The sequence below is a fragment of the Micromys minutus genome (genome assembly GCF_963924665.1).
Source record: "Micromys minutus genome assembly, chromosome: 4".
Taxonomy (NCBI): domain Eukaryota; kingdom Metazoa; phylum Chordata; class Mammalia; order Rodentia; family Muridae; genus Micromys; species Micromys minutus.
This window is the reverse complement of record NC_137973.1, coordinates 1,058,201-1,075,044: the sequence shown is the minus strand read 5'-3', so window position 1 is coordinate 1,075,044 and position 16,844 is coordinate 1,058,201. Positions and strand designations below refer to the sequence as shown.

General features: G+C 42.2%; 1 protein-coding gene across 1 annotated transcript in view; it reads right to left on the bottom strand.

Moving 5' to 3' along the window:
- ARHGEF26 (Rho guanine nucleotide exchange factor 26) overlaps positions 1 to 16,844 on the bottom strand; it is a gene marked incomplete at both ends in the record, with an annotated part of 100,588 nt that overhangs the window by 35,355 nt on the left and 48,389 nt on the right. The window contains one exon of the mRNA XM_080915656.1: positions 1,652 to 1,804. Coding sequence (XP_080771782.1) covers positions 1,652 to 1,804 — 153 coding nt within the window. The remainder of the gene's footprint in view (positions 1 to 1,651; positions 1,805 to 16,844) is intronic.

The following is a 16,844-nucleotide window of genomic DNA, read 5'->3' as shown; positions in this document are numbered from 1 at the left end:
ACCCTAAAATCACTGAGAAGCCACCACAACAGGCTCATCAGCCTTGAAATCTCCAAAGTGCAGGTGAGCCTTTCCTTACATAAGTATCATAACTGGAAGATATCAGCTGGGTATTCCATCCTACCCATGAAGCACAGCAAGGAAGACACCACCCTTACTGTGTTCCTTAGTATGCTGGGAACAGGTAAACTGAGGCCACCTTTGGGGTCTTAGTCTCACTAGGAAAAGATTTGCAAATACATTCAGAAGGAAGTTCAAGGACAATTGCTAGAGTTTGAGAAAAAGATATCGGGAGTAGACCAGTGAAAGCCCAGGCAGAGGATGGAGAGTGCGAGGAGGAAGACAGAAAGTAATACCTTGTGAAATGGAGGTTGGAAAGCATCTGAACAGAAAATGATGGGCCCAGATTGTCTGGGTAAAACATGTTTAGAAGTGCCGAGCCAAGGGTCTGGGTTCAGAGGCCCCTGATTCCAGGCATTTGTGTCTCAGGGCAAAGGATTCCATCAGGGATATATGTTTATAAACAGAAATACAAACAGCTGATTAAGGAAGGACAAGTGCTCTCTAGAGTGAGAGTGGGAAAGAGCCCACAGTGTTGAGTCTCTAGGGGCATGACCCTTCTGTAGGACAGGTCTGTAGCAGCAGCTTCTTTGGACTTTATTATCTGAAGAGTTTTCTCATGGAGTTTATATCTGAAGAGTTTTCTCACCCATCATACTTGCCACAGGAAACCCAGGTGGGGAAGGTTTCCAGTCTTCCTGTTCCAACTAGCTCTTTCCATATGTAAATCTTGGTGTTTCTGTCCCTAGGTCCCTATTCTGGTGCACCATGCCCTTAGCCTCTTCAAAGACCTTACACCTGCCATGAAGTGACCAGAAGAGGCTCCATAAATGTCACTAGTCTAAGAAAAGAATGAGGATAACAATAGTCAAGAAACCACACGCTGGGTTTCCGGTGGACAACTACAGTATAAAATAGCTACTTATGGCAGTGGGGGTGGGGGTGGGGGACTGTCCAAATAAAACAGTGTAGAAACTGCTCAGCTTGTTGATTCTGTCCAAGATGAAGATAGGCCTGCACTTCACACCCAACTCTCAATCATCTAAAAAGAAAAGAATCATGAAGAGAAAGAAAATGTTTGGCTCTTTTCTTATGGCACAATCTCCAAGCTCTTCTTTTTTTCCAGTTCTTTTAACCTCCTGCCTCCCCCTAGCAACTGACACCTACAGGACCAGGGAGGGGGGCCCTGAAGTTCCTGTAAACAGCTTACAGAGGTTAGAACAGTAACAGACAGCCTGCATCCTACAGTCTAGCCCCACTTCAGACTCCCCTCCTGCCCTCTGGCAAACCACTTCAGGGCCAGTCACTTGATTAGAAAAGAGGGGGCTGGGGAGGTTGAAGGACGACAAGTAAAGTCTCAGGAAGATTAAGGGGAGGAAAGGCAGGAAAGGGGGACACAACAACTTTATCTTACTTTAATCTTCTAATTTAGAGGGAAAACTCTCCACCCTCAAAAACTTCACTCCAAAAGTGACCCTTTTACACACCTGCCAAGGGGGACACTGTCAACTAAGAGAATGTCTACCTCTGTCTACAATGAGCTCTAATCAAAGGAAGTTAGATGAAAACCGGAGCATTCAACACTGCTTACAACAACTTCTGCAGAGTTCGCTGTTGGTAGACTTCATTGGTGCAATATTTCACATAGGGGTCAAACGTGGATGCTGTGTGCTTTTCTACAATGTCACTTATATCTTCTATGAAGATGTTACTCTGATGTCTTGCCTCCAACTCTGTGAAGAATCTAGAAAAAAGACAAGAAATTATATTTATTTCTATAACTTTTATAAAACTTAATAGACAAGAACTATCCCTGTGTAGGGTTTAAAGATAATAACACTACATAGTGTATAAAAAAATTAAAGAGATTTTTAGAATGTACAAATAAAACAATTCCCCACAGAAAAGAAAAAAACCCTTAATATTTTGTCCAAATTTAAATGTTTAAATTAGTGCTTTAAGTGTTGATCTTAAACCATTGATAAATCTGCCTTTGGGATTTTTAAAAATAAACAGATTTTTCTATTTCTTAAGAAGTCTCCCTGACAGAAGAGGGAGGTCATGCTTACAGACTGTCTGGCCACATACCGGAGAAATCAGACTATGCATTTTTATAATCCCAGGGCTGGGCGAGTAGAGGCAGGAAAATCAAGAGTGTACTTGTAACCTGGGCTGCACAGCAGGTTCTAGGCCAGCCTCTGAAACATAGAGAAACCCAGACTCCACAACAGAGGAGAGGAAAGTTTAGCATACAAAGCATCCACCTGACTGCTGAGAAAAGGAGTCTGCAAAGAACCTAATCTCACAAGCTCTTCCAAATAAAAAAATTATTTCAAACATATTAATATGCACAGTATTTAAATATGCTCACAATTTTTTAGACTGCAATTCAGAGTAACCAGACCCTGTTAATGAGACACATGAACAGTAATTTAAGATTGTCTGATTTAGTTTTTACACACAAGCACAACCATTGGTTACACAATCATTTTCGATGACTCTTTCAGCTCCCATACAACTATGTGTTTTAATCTCTCTTTCAACTCTTTGTGTGTATGAACAGGGAGACTGGAGTTCAATACTAAGAGTGTGTCTACCAAGACATGGTCATGTACTACCAAGAACCAAGACAAAAGATTCTGGGTTACATGCCAGTGACCACTAACTCACTAAAGGAAGGTTGGGTAAAAACCATCTTTCCCCTCGGGTACTGACTGATAGGACTCATGGTACAATTACAATAAGCAGATGTGTGGCAAGATAAAATAATAATAATATTAATACAGACTTGGTTTTCATTCCCAGTTTTTTTAATAGATTTTTAAGTCCTTGGGATCTCCACATTGATACTGTCTCTTCTCTGATGAGCTAAGAGGCTGGGAAGCCTAGGTGGGTGCAGCATGCAGGCTGGTGGCCAGAAAAGCCAACCCACCTTTACCAAGTTAGACTTTTCAGCCTTTCTCCTCACCTTCAAGAAAAATGATCAGATTTCAGGTTGATTTAGCAAGGGCCTATAGTCTAGTATGTCTATACAATGATACATTTACAAAGATCCTTAAACAATGGGCTTCAGAGAGGGTTGAGCATGCTGAAGGGCTGGGGGCAAGCCTGAAGAGGGCATAGGGACTCTGCCATACGCCCAGTCCCTTGTACTGAGTAGTTCATTTGTCTTTCCCTGAAATGTCTTCCTGTACTCTGTGGGCTGCTCTAGCAAACCATCCAAAAAGAAAGGGAGGTTTGAAGGAACCCCAACTTTGTAGTAATGATAACTGGAGACCCAGTAAAAACTCCACAGGGGAGGTGACTAGCTAAATGGTATGTATGGGTAAGGAGGCCACGAGCTGGATCAGTCATCCATGACTATAAGATGGTATAAAGAGTGAGGAGGAGAGAGAAAGCCACGTGTTCTATGGGTCTCGGTCAGGAAATGGGGAGTTTATGAGGCTGGAATGCAAACCACAGAATAAGTAGACAGACTGGGAAGCATGCAGAACAGATGAAAGCTAGAATGCAAAGGTTTGGCTGTGTGACCCCAAGAATTACTACATGCTAGAAGCTAGGAAGGCATCAACCATGGTCAGAAGTGGCAGGAAAGTAGATGCTAGACCATGCTGAGAGGAACACTGATTGGGAAACAATTTGGAGGTAAAATGAATAGAATTGAGAAACTTAAGGAAGATGCTAGCGTTTCTCAGAAACAGTTCCACATGCAGAGCAGGTGGGTCATTAAACCCTGAAAGGAGACAGGGGCTTTAGGAGGGAGGAGGAGCAGCAGTGAGGAAACCATCCATTCGGCCTGAGTGATGGCTTACGGACAACTGAAAACACACATCTGTGAGAACTCAGAGGCCCTGGAATGCTGGGCACAGCTCATGTTCAGCTGGATTTCACATAATTGCAATATTTACAACTGATTTGAACCCAAATGTTTTAATAAGACATTCAAAGAAAACTGATAAAACAAGCTAGTATAAGTAATCACCATGTAAATCCAAAATATAAATATCTAATGGGTTACTATTCTTTCCAGCTTCCTGCCTTTAGCCACTTTCAGCAGCCTAAATAACGCAATTACATAAGCAAAACAGTAACTTTGCTTTTCCTCATGAAAAGGAAATTTTTATTTATCACTTCAGAAAGTTTGCCAAAATACAGGATTGAAAACAAGATGTTAGGGAGATATCTGTCCAAGAAACTTACTTTAATACAACATAAACTAAGCTGTAGACTCTTTATTTTGGCATTAACATAATAAGGGTGTAATTTAATGCTTTCTCAGTTGGTTCCTTGGAAAATTTGCATATTTTGCTAACCAAGCTGAGCTGCAGGAAGAACAATATATTTCTGAAGGAGACATCTCTGTAGTCAAGAAGGCTGGTGATTCATATCAAATGTGCAGCCAAAGGGAAGCTCTGAGGTTCTGAACAGAACTGGACCAAATTTAAGGAGCAATCTGGCAGATAACACTAAAATGGAAATTCAGACTTCGGCTCTGCGAAGTCTCTTCCCCCTGTCACAATACTGAGTTCTTCCCTCTGTATAAGTATCAACAGCCAGACTGTTCACAACAACCAAGGTGTACAACTGCTACCCCCCACCACCACCAACACTAACCGCTCTGTGTACGTTGTAACAGGCATCAGTGTGCCACAGGGGTGTCCTTGGATCACCTCCCTAACCAGAAACCCTTGCTCACTTGCCCTTGTGGCTGTTAGCACACCATCCCGAGAGCACCTCATTCTGCCAAGATCCTCCAGTGCTTCCTGAGACTGCGGCCTTTTCAAGCAAGTTCCTTAGCCAGGCAGATCACCAGAGACCCAAGCTCAGCCTCTCCATGGGTAGGATTTCTAAAGAACTCAACTGAGGCATTTGTTTGAAGAAAGGCTGACATAAAACCTACTCATGATCCATGATGCATAAACCTGTCCTTAGACATTTCCCAGAAACACAGTGACTCCATCTTCTTCAGTCTAGGAATGAACTTCATGAATCTAAAATTGGCTGCATTCTCAGATGTGGAACTCTATGTCCGAGGAGAACACTACTAATTCAAGAGTGAGGTATTTGCTTCCCGCATGCCTGACGGCCGCACTTAAGTGCTCTGTTTGCCTCTGGAAAATGGGTAAAACAGAACTATGAAGGTGATGCAGTACTGGCCTGCAGCCCAGGATTGAGCAGTAGGCTTCTGAAGGACATCATGCACTTGGTAGGCAAATGGATGAAACTGAAAATTATTATGCTGAGTGAGATAACCCAAGCCCAGAAAGACAGACACCATAGACCCTGTCTCATTTGTGTATCCTAACTGTGAATCTTTGTATTTGAGTACATAACCTGAAATATCTAAAGAACTCAGGAAAGCAGAAATGGACTGTGCTGGGGGTTGAGGGATAGGGAGAGGAAAGAAGTTAGCGATAGAAAGGGGAACATTAGGAGGCCCTACGAATATGAACGGGGTGATAGGTAACTAGAGGGTTTTTATTTGGGAGGGAGGGAAAAAGGTAATACAAGGAAAGGAAATGAACACTAACGATGTTTGAAAAGCTACAGGGCTACATATTATCCTATGTGCTTAATTTTAAGTATATATATATATATATAGATAGATAGATAGATAGATAGATAGTGTGTGTGTGTGTGTGTGTGTGTACATGTGTGTATAGAGTAGTAGTGTGAAAGTGCCAATTGTATCTTAGACTTCAGGCCTGCTCAAAAGGAGGTGATTCATGGCCAGTAGTGTAAACCTAGGCAGCTCCCTGTGCATGGACAGGTCATAGAGCTGAGAGGAAAACCTAACTAACTGTTTTCTAATCCAGTATTATTTCTTACTACATTCTAAATACTTATACTTACAGATGAATATAGTTTTCCTCCCTCATTTAGGAAGATGAGTTTTAAAACAATCAGTAGAGACTATTGCAGAAATCTAGACCTGGTTAAAATGCAGAGAGTAATGATGATTTTTGGACACCCAACCCCAACTAATACATCTGATAATGCAACTACTACACCCAAGGCTCAGGGACAATCAAGGAAGAGGAGCCAGAAAGACCATAAGATGTAAGGCCCAGAGTACCTGTTATTAGGTATTAGCCCCTATGGAATGACAGAAAAATACACCCATAAAATCTCCACAATAAGGCTTCCAGAACAAGACCAGAATCCTAATAATACCAGATAACACACCAATGTGAACAGGAAAAGCCCATGGCCCCATCCCTCTATGAGATTAGGATAGCCAATGGCTGCTGAGGCAACAGTTTAGTTTCTTCCAGTGATATCCACCATATAGGATGATGTCCAATCCCAATGGGTAATCCTGGACACATGGAGTTGTGAGCAATGCTAACTAGAGACATGCATACTTATGTGCATATGTATAATTAAAGAAGAGACCATAAATGGTGCAGAGCAGGGTCAACATAAGGAGCAGGGCTGGGGAGTGATATAGATACAGCGTTCATATGCAAAGTTTTAAAACAGAAAACAAATCTGGTAATCAAGCTGGCACAGCAGACGATAGACCTTGGAAAGCCTGCACAGTAAGGCCAGCCATCTACAGGGGATATTAAAAGACAACACAGACCTAAGGCTTGCTTTTTAGTGTCCCACACAGGGCAGTGGGCATTGGTGGGTGTCAGAGAACAGACCCTTTGTGAGTCCTGAGCAAGACCAGTGTTTCATTCCTGCCAAGCTGTCTCAGTGTCATTCTGTCCTCATGTTTGTTTTATGAGGCAGTTACTGTACCCATTTTAGAGATAAGAAAGCCAAGACTGTAGAGTACAAGAAAAAATTCTTAACACCTGAGCTTTAGCTTGAACCCAGAGACAGAGGCCTTCTGCATCCACACAGCTTGTGGTCAAACCAGTAAATCTGCTACCTCTGCCCTCCGGTGAAAACTCATCTTGCCTACCTGACAGTCCTGGCCAGCCCTCAACACACATCCAGGAAGCAACAACAGCTTGAAATAAAGAGAATCATTAGTGTCCAGTGACAGCTGTTGACTAAGAGTGTTATGCAATCAACAACTGCAAAGGCCTTTCCGGGAAGCCTAAGCCACGGTATGTGAAGACAGCACGATGCTATGGGCTCAGCCTCTATCCAGGAAAGGTCATGAGAGAGGTGCAGCCAACAATGACAGGTAGTCCTGGACTAGAAATCAGGAGCACTGGTCTACAGTCTCAGGAACCATCCCTGTCCCCTGAACTCTTCGCCTTTGCCCAGTGAATGCCTACTCATGGCTCAGATTAAATTCTATAGGCTACAAGAAACCTTCCCCAACTCTGCTGCATTGGCTTGTGCTCCTTGCTTTACGACTTTACTAGACATTTTATAATTTGTATTTGCTTCTGTCTTAAGTCAGGGGGAGACATGGTTCTGCTTCATTCACTGTTATAGACACAGGTCCTGCCTATAGGAACTTGAACTTTGGAGATACTCGGTGTTTGATACGTAAATAGAGAATAAATATAATTTATTGCTTCAAATTGAACATGATTATAAAGTTGAAATTTTCTTTTTTGCTTTATTGTCATTTTACCAAGAATGTGCTAAGCAAAAATAGAAAGTCGTCTTTCTTGTTTTTCTCACTAGTCTATGAAGTTAGCACAGATTTATTGGCTGTGGGCAAATCGGGCTTTCAGAACTACCTAGATGTAGTTAATGGCCACAGCTACATATGCCAACTAGATGCAGGCCTCTCCATCCTTGAAGACACAGACTCCCAGCACAAGCTGCTGTGGTCATGTCAAAGACACACTGAAACCCAGGGCAGCCTGAGTTTCTTCAGTGACAGCTGTACTTTCTGAAAAACCTGCCCGACCAGCCAGTCCAGGAAGGATGCCAGCAGGGCGGACCAACCCAGCATTCAGCACCCAGCTCTGGAAGAACACAGCAAGTGGAGCTCTGGCAACCATCAGCACGGTCTTGTGTCCTTGGAATGGCATCCTTTAAAGGACTTTTCCTTCATTAACATCCATCTGCCTAAAGCAAACCCAGGCTACTCCTGGACTTCTTCACAGCATTGAGCTGTCAATGCTAAGCTGCCTGTCCCTTTCATCTGGTCACAATGACTCACCAAACAGGATCATAGTCAGGCTGCAAACATGGAAGCAGATTCCACATACCCACAGTGCTATTACATAATAAACTATCTTCTCTAAACAGAAGTATGTCAGTACCTACGTACTCCAATAGCTGCCCAGTATTCTAATAGCACCCCCAAAACACTCTGTACTCCATCAAAATAAATTTATATTCTGCTGTGGATATGTGAGACATGTATGTTTTCAATATTGTATATATATGGTTATTTTGGTTCTAATGATCATTATCAATGTTATTTAACATAATGAACTAAGGACAGCAAACACATGGCAAGAACTACCAACACCAACCCACAACAGCCATCATTAAGGGACTGAGGCACTCTCTCCAGGTCTGTAAGCTGTACTCTAGGCAGCCATTGTCAGTCAGTCAGTCCAAATCAGAGACAATGTGGAGCTCATCGTGTCCCCAGATGCTGGCTGAGAAAATGTGAGCTGGTCTACAGAAACACAGACGGCCACATCTCAACAGAAGACCGTACATTCTGAGCTAAAAAGGGTCCAAAGAGGTTTTTCCCTCACTAGACAGACAGAAAGGCAGGTAGGCAGGAGTACATCACACACGTACACACATATGCAGGTATGTTCACTCCTCCCATGTCTTAAGCAAGAGTTTGTATGTGTGTGTGTGTGTGTTTCTACCTTCTCACATTTCATTTGTACTTTTTATTTTGAATCTAGACTAATCAAATAATAAAGCTAAACATAAAGTGGTTTAAAATAATAGTTCCGAAAAAAAAGTTACTGTTCTACTAGCTTGTATACACATTCATTTCTGTGTACAGACAGACATGTGTTGTGTGTATATAGTTTATTGTGTGAATGCACCCACGGAGGTCTGCACTGGGAGTCTTTATCACTCTCCACTGTAGTTTTGAGACAACATCTCTCGTTGAACCTGGAGCTCACCCACCGGCTAGACTGGCTAGCCAGAAAATCCTAGGGCCCTTCAGTCTTCACGTCTCCACTCTGAGCTTACAAGTGCACATTTCTACTCCCAGCTTTTCACATAAGTGCTCGGTATCTCAGCTCAGGCTATCACGTTTAAGGACAGTGTCATCTCCAGCTTAGCTTTCCCATTCTAACAGTGACCACTCTTAACCCTTAAAGTCACCAGGGTAATTTTTTACAAGAAATTCTTTTTTAAGGATATTTTTATTTATGTGTATACGTGCAGGTGCCCATGGAGGGCAGAAGAAAATGTTGGATTCCCTGGAGTTGGAATCATAGTGGTTGCTAGCTACCAAATGTGGGTACTGGGATGGGTCTGATGTGGGTCCAGCCTCCTTGTTCTTATAATTTTGGTAAAACTTACCACAGATATCTGTATCATGCTCCATTATAGCAGGAAAACAAGCCAAAAGAGTGACACCAAAAGCCTTTTCTAGATGCAGATCAAAGAAAGGGCTTCTTACCCATTATACCACACATCTCAAAGCTTAGGTTTAAACTCAGTTTGAACTTCCTCCTGCAAATCCCACAGAAAGTAAGAAAAGGAAGGATGCAGAAAGGCTCCAAGACCTGGGGAAGTCCCTCAGAAGTTAAAGCTTATACTTACTTCGTCCACATGCTCTGGGATGACTTACCTTTCTGAAGGAATATACCAATATAATGATATCTTAAAAGTCCTTGACACTTTAAATTCTACTTAAAAATAAGAATTCAAAAGTACTTATCATCAGAAACTTCTTCATGAGAAAGTGCACAAATGGGGAAAAAAAGGAAAGAAAAAAAAAAAAAGGCTGGTTCCCATGGTAACTTTTGTGCATACTTGTACCTACTGTTCTGTGCTACTAAGTCCATGCATTCATATTCTAATTTCTTCTGGAAACCAGGATGAACTGTGAGAAGGACACAAAGCACATGGTAACACCCTTAATAAAATGTCCTTAGCAGAGACAGAAGCCTGGGGGCCCTGGGTTGTTAGGGAAGTTCTCTGTTTCTGCTTTGGCTCATTAATGTCCATCTCATGAAAGTGTTGCTCCCTACAGATATATATGGCAATGAAGACTTAGACCAATAGTGCCTCACCCAAGCCAGGTCTAGGACCTAAGAAAAATGAATGTCCAGAGAACATGCTATGTGACTTTTAGGAGGCATTTTATTCCTCTTTGTCCCAAACAGCGCAACAACAAACAGCAACACAAAGCAACCACCTTTCAGGCATAGCAGAAGTGCTATAGTAAAATATGCAGGTCCTGAGACTGATCAGTGGAGGAACAAGGCAGTGTGTCCAGGCCAGCCTCCCAATCCTCATGGTTATCTTCCAACACAGCCTCTGCCACAAAGGGTGAGGCTCTTTCCAAAGAGTTCTAATTCTCTGCCTAGCAAAATTCCTCAAAAACCCCAAACATAGAAAAGCTTTATGACTTCAGAAAGGCTGTTTTCTTTTAGTGGGTGATGGCTTCAGAAAAAGTTCTGTGCCCTTTTTGCTCTGCCCTCCTCCCCCCAGAATGACATAGCCCGATTTAATCCTCACTCCTGGCAACTCCCTGGGGAGAGATGGCTTGGCATGTTGGCTGTCTAGGTCCCAGCCGTGTTCTCCATTTCCCACGTTAACAGGCATATTGTATACATGTCACAGACTATAAGGTGCCTGAAGCTTTCCACAAGTACAATTGGGGTATAAGGTAAAAGCAAACTAGACAGATGAAGACTCTTGTTTGCTGCCTGGAAACACAGCTAATAGACTGGAACAAAGCTAAATAAAACAAAAACAATGGCCTCATACCAATGGCCTCATTGCTATTGTGGATTGGGTCTTTTGGGATAATAGTCAGCACAGGAAAGAACACACTTACCTTGAGCACTATATTCAGATTCTTTGCAGGGTGGGTATCCAGTACTTTAAATAGTAATTTAAACAACAGGTAAAAGAATAACATGTAAAACCAGTTCCAAGTCATTACTCACTTAAGTTTTCATGCTTTATATCTCAAACCTATCTTCCTAAAGAACCAAGACCTGGGCTATAAACTCAAGGACAAAATAATATGCTGTCTACAAAATAAAAACAGCATTTCGGGTCTTCCCTGTGTTTCAGAGCTATTCCAGCCTAAGGAGCAGTTGACTCCCATTTGTCCATTTCATGAGGCCAACTCTCCTTCACCTTTCATCAAGGACTTTGAAAAAACCTCCTTTTTAGATGCCTCCTATGGTGGGCTAGCAAACCACTAGGAAAATTTGATTTGTGGTTAGATGCGATGTTCTTGCTCTAATTTGTGAAAAACAACAAATATTCCTTTTCTTATTAAGGTAAGACAAGCAACCAAGTGAAGAAAACAGAGTGAGCCACCTTCAGGGCTGTCACCTTAACAAGCTCCCAGAAGTGATCTGGCAGTCAGGAGAAGGAAGACACAAATCAGGAAGAACAGAAGCAGTAACCCAGCAGAACCGACTGGAAAAGAGTGAAAAGAAACAACAGCTACTGAGCATGTGATCTAGCAGCTCAGAAGCCAGAGGACATTCTGCTCTCTCCTCCCAGCCTCATGAGTGCTGATGCCCAGAACCTCTTACTGTGGGAGGTGACAGGATATCTGTAAGTGTAAAGTTCACCCACTGTTTTACAGTACAGTGAGGCCAATTTCTTACCCTGTCTTGAGTTCAGTCCCTAAAACCAAACCACCTGGCTTAAATCCCAGCTTCTCTTTTACTATGCATGAAATCCTAAGAACTTATTCAGGTCTTAATGTCTTGATCTTTCTTTTTGTAAAATGAAACCATCATGGTATGATGTGGTTCTCAGGATTAAACATTCTCAGGTAGGTACAATAAATTTCCTACTCTCCTATGAACCCACATCTTACAGACGATGCCTGCTCCCTTCCCTTCCCAGACCACTTAGGGCAAGGATGGCAAGTCTAGCTTCTCTGTTGCTAGTTGGTGTAAAAAGAGGTGATAGAATCCTGCCATTCTCTAGGTCTGTGCTTAATCATAGCATCAGGTTTATTCAACAACTTAAAAAAAAAATGTAACAGGCACTTATCAACAGTAAAGGAGAAAAGAACCTCACACAGACTCAGTCAGATTCTATTCTGTAGGCTCCTCCACAGTAAGTTCCAGATGGGGAAACAGGAGACCATGGAAACCCGACTGTCCTCTGGACTGAGAAGCAGAAAACACTTCATAGAAATGAGCTTGGACCCCCACATTACATTACATTAGATGGAGAGGGTGGTTGGGAGAGGGAGGGCCTTCATGGAAGTAAAGGAAGGGGGATGAAAGTAGGGGGAAAGGGGATAACATTTGAAATGTAAATACAGAGAATATCCAATAATTAAAAAAAGAGTTATAAGCCAAGGAAGACCTCTAGAAGATGGAAAAGAAAAGGATATATGTCTTCCCCAGAGCCTCCTGAAAGAAGCCACCCTATGATTTTAACCACCATGAAACTGATTTTTACACATCTAACCTCCAGAGCTCTAAGAGCATAAATATCAAATCCATGTAATTTTAGATTACTAAGCTTGAAGTAATTTGTTACAGCAGCAATAGCAGATTAATATATACATTTAATCTTTCTTGTACAACTGCCCCATTCTTTCACTAGTGCTCAACACCTCCTGTCTGCGTTAGTGTCTTTTGGTCACTGGGAGCTTGGTTATTGTATCTCTTACTATAGGCTTGGTAACTGGGCCCCTTTTGTCTTTGCTACTATGTCCTTTGATCACCATAGACTTGGTTACTGCCCCTCCCTCCACCCCCCCCACCCCACCCCCCCACCCCCCCCCACCCCCCGCATTACTGTAGGCTTTGTTACTGAGGGCCTGCCATAACTTCACTGATCACAGAAGGGTAGAGGTTCCAGACCCAGCTCTATTCCTGATGTGGTAGAACAATTTCTGTGGTGGTAGACGACCACAAATGCCATTATTTATGGGAGACTTTAGGAGGTGGGGCAGTTACAGGAATTAGCCTACTTGGACTGCAGCTTTAAAGATTATCCAGGTCCTGGACTTACTTTCTTTCTTTCTTTCTTTCTTTCTTTCTTTCTCTCTCTCTCTCTCTCTCTCTCTCTCTCTCTCTCTCTCTCTCTTTCTTTGCTTTCTTTCTTTCTTTCATTCTTTCTTTCCATCCTTCTTTCTTTCTTTCCTGCACATCATGATTGGGTAGCCGGTCCTTCTGGGGCCATATAACTCTGCCTTATCACTGTCCAGACTCAACAGAGCCAAGGGCTATGGACTAAAGCTTCTAAAATCTGAGCCACTAAAAATCCCTCTGCCCTGAGGGTTTCTGTCAGGAAACTTGTCAGAACAAAGAAAGTCTGACTGATGCTCTTCCTGCTCATCAGGGGGCTATTTACTAAATACTTGCTATGCACCAGGCTCCATTTTCTGTACTCAAAATACAGAGGCCAGGACAATTCCAAAATACTCCCTGCCGATGTAATAGGAGAGTCCTTTGTCTTGTGCTTCCTCGGAGTCCTGCTATAGGTACCAATACAGTGGTGGAGCCAAACATTCTCTTCCAGGTTCTATGACAGACCCTAAAGGGATGATATCACATTAAGTGACCACTAAGACTGATGTAGGTAAGAGATGCGAGAGGTGAGGAAGTGGTATAAGCAAGACCAGGACAGACATGTTGTGCCCAGGAATGTGATGGTGAATGTCAAACAAAGATTTCTAAGGGTCTAGTATAACTATAAACTTCTGACTGCATGCTACATGTCTCAAATCAGCACAAATACACATTTTTTGTAGGAAACATTAAATATATGCTTTTAGATTTGAAAAACAATTTAAAGCTTGTAGCATAGAGAAATGGATAAACCTCTGGTTTGAATAATGAAGCATCTCATATTGAAGGATATGCAAACCTGGTAAATAACTAGAGGAGAAATCTCAAATGCCACCCAGGCCTAGACTGTACTTAAGTGTTGCATTAAACAACTTGAGCTCTTTTCTTAAGTAACAGAACCAACAAGATTTCTGGTGTGTTACTATAGTAACTCTATGATCCTGGTTGATGTGCAGGATTGCTAGGCTGGGCAAGGCTGAACAGAGATGCAAAGGAAAAGTCGACCAGTTATCACTATCCATATCATACAAGCTGAAAATAGAGTGCGATACTTTGAATGTTCAATGGTTTCCATGATCCCAAGTAATTCCACTCTGAGGAATGGACCCAAGAGACATAAAAACCTGAAATGCAAAAACTCACACACAAGTGTCTACAGCAACAAATTTACAATAGCAGGAAAAATAACCCAACATCCAGGTACTTGTGAACAGACACATAAAATATGGCATGTTTATCAGCAGCAGAAATGAAGTTCTGGTACACATGCATCATGGCTGACTTTGGAATGATTCTGTTAGTAGACAAAGCAAGACACAGAGGATCACAATTGCATGACTTCACTGACATGAAATGCCCAAAAGGTACAAACAAATAGAAAAGAAGCCAGAAGATGCCTAGAGACGGGGAAGTTTGGGGCAAGTAGAGAACATGTTAGTGAACATAGCATTTCTTCCTGAGAAATGAGAACAGATAAGTGATTGTGATGGTTGCACAATCTGTGAATATGTCAGAAAACTAGTTCATTATACAAGAGTATTTATTACCCTCTCAATAGAGTAAGCCCTTTAGTAAAAGTGGTCAGAAAATGCAGAGAAGGAAAGACCTGACATCAGCTAATTCTGTTCATATTCTGCTCTTTTCTCTTCTCTTCTGCTGCCCCAGCGCCATGTGTGATGTTTCATCTCCTTGAAACTGATGCTTATGACGCCCCACAAAAAGCAATAATGGAGAGCTGTTCTGTTTGAGGCAAAGTCAGGAGGCCCAAGCCCAGTTGTCTGTCTCCTCTGACACCCAAACTGGCTGACATGAAAGTGCCTCTAGGCTCATGGGATGCAATCTGAAGCTATTTGACATATCCACAATGCTGAGTTATGTGGGAATGTCAAGCATGTTTCTAGGGAATTTGGCCAAAATTCCTGTCACACCCAAGAACTAGAGACTGTATATCCTCACGGAAGCTAGCCTCATTCCACAAGGCACAGCCCTTCAACCTAAGACACAGCATCAGTCAACCTTCAGCTCAACCGCCTCAGTGGATACCAGCATTAGGAGATCCAGAAAGTTTATAGGAAGTTAGGAAGAGTTTGTTTCTATCCCTTCTCCCAGGCTTTCTGAGAGCTTCAGTGGTTGCAACAGCCTGAAGAAGGGTTAAAAGACCCAGGAATTCTCTTTCCTATCCCAAAGTCTGTGTAGTATTTGACCATAACCAAGACCCTGGCACCTTGAACTTTTTTCAACTATGATGAGCTTCAGAATTGCAGAGTAGGTTATCTCCTCCATTAGAGATTATGTCTATAGTTTATATACTCTTAATATGTATTTTCTGCCTCCTGACCTCATTTTATAAACCATAAAAATCACATGTCACCATTGTTTAAATGATGATCTTTTGAAAATTTATTTATTTGTTTGTTTGTTTGTTTATTCAATATAAGTACACCGAAACTATCTTCAGACACACCAGAAGAAGGCATCGGGTCACATTACAGATGGTTGTGTGCCACCATCTGGGAACTGAATTCAGGACCCCTAGACAAGGAGTCAGTGCTCTTAACCATGGAACCATCTCTCCAGCCCCCGCCAATAAGATTTTTATATAATCCTTTACTTCTCATTTCTCTCCTTAAACCCTGATCCCAAAACACTCGGATTCTCTAATGGTCCTTTACACTAAGCCTGTCCTTCCTCTCCTGACCTGACCCATTATCCAAATCCCACTGAACTGTGTTTCCTCACATCTCTGTATCCATCTTATTCTCCCGTCTAGACTACCTGCATTTCCAAACTACCAGCTTTTAACCACAAACTACCCAGTGAGCACTGTGCACACAAAACTTGCCCAGCTTCCTTCCTACTCAGTCCTCTTAGCTACTTTATTTAGGTCAGTTCTAAAGCCCAGACCTACCTAAATCATTATGGAATCTTACAGAGATGCTAAAAAGGGTCATACCAGATCACAATGGCTATGTATTCACAAAGACCCAAAGTACTTGGTCCAAGGTAAGGAATAACTCTATGAGTTCAAGGTCAGCCTAGTCTACAAAGCAAGTCCAGAACACCCATTGCTGTTACACAAAAGAACCCTTATCTCAAAAGCTGAAAAGATAAGTAAATAAATAAATAAACAAACAAACACATACATACATACATACATACATACATACATACATACATACAAGCTTATCTAGATGTCAACCCCTCCCCACAAAGAACACACTTTGCATTCAGTCCCTTTTCTAAAAATATAACTCCTAGTGTACCCCTCCATTCCTACTCTCTGCAGAGCTGGCCCCAGCTTTTAGTAAGACCTGGAGAAAGATCAAAGAAGATACCTACCTATGGCATTTACTTGGGAGGGCTGCCCTAAAGCCTTTCAGGAGGGATAGAGGTGGGCGAATCTGGGTGAGGGAAGGAACAGGTTCCTGCTAGCATGTGTAGAGGCTGCAGATGCTGGCAGCTCTTCCAGCTCTCAAGCATAAGAACCTGCACCTATCTTGGAACCTGTGCTAACAAAGCCAGCATGAACTTAAGGAACATTCCTATACCTGATAACTATATCTTGTATTGTATTTTCCATGTGAACTTTTGCTTCTCCTGCTCTTAACAGTATCATTTTAAAGTGCTTTCCTTAGAACCTACTAGAGCCAAGAAAAAGAA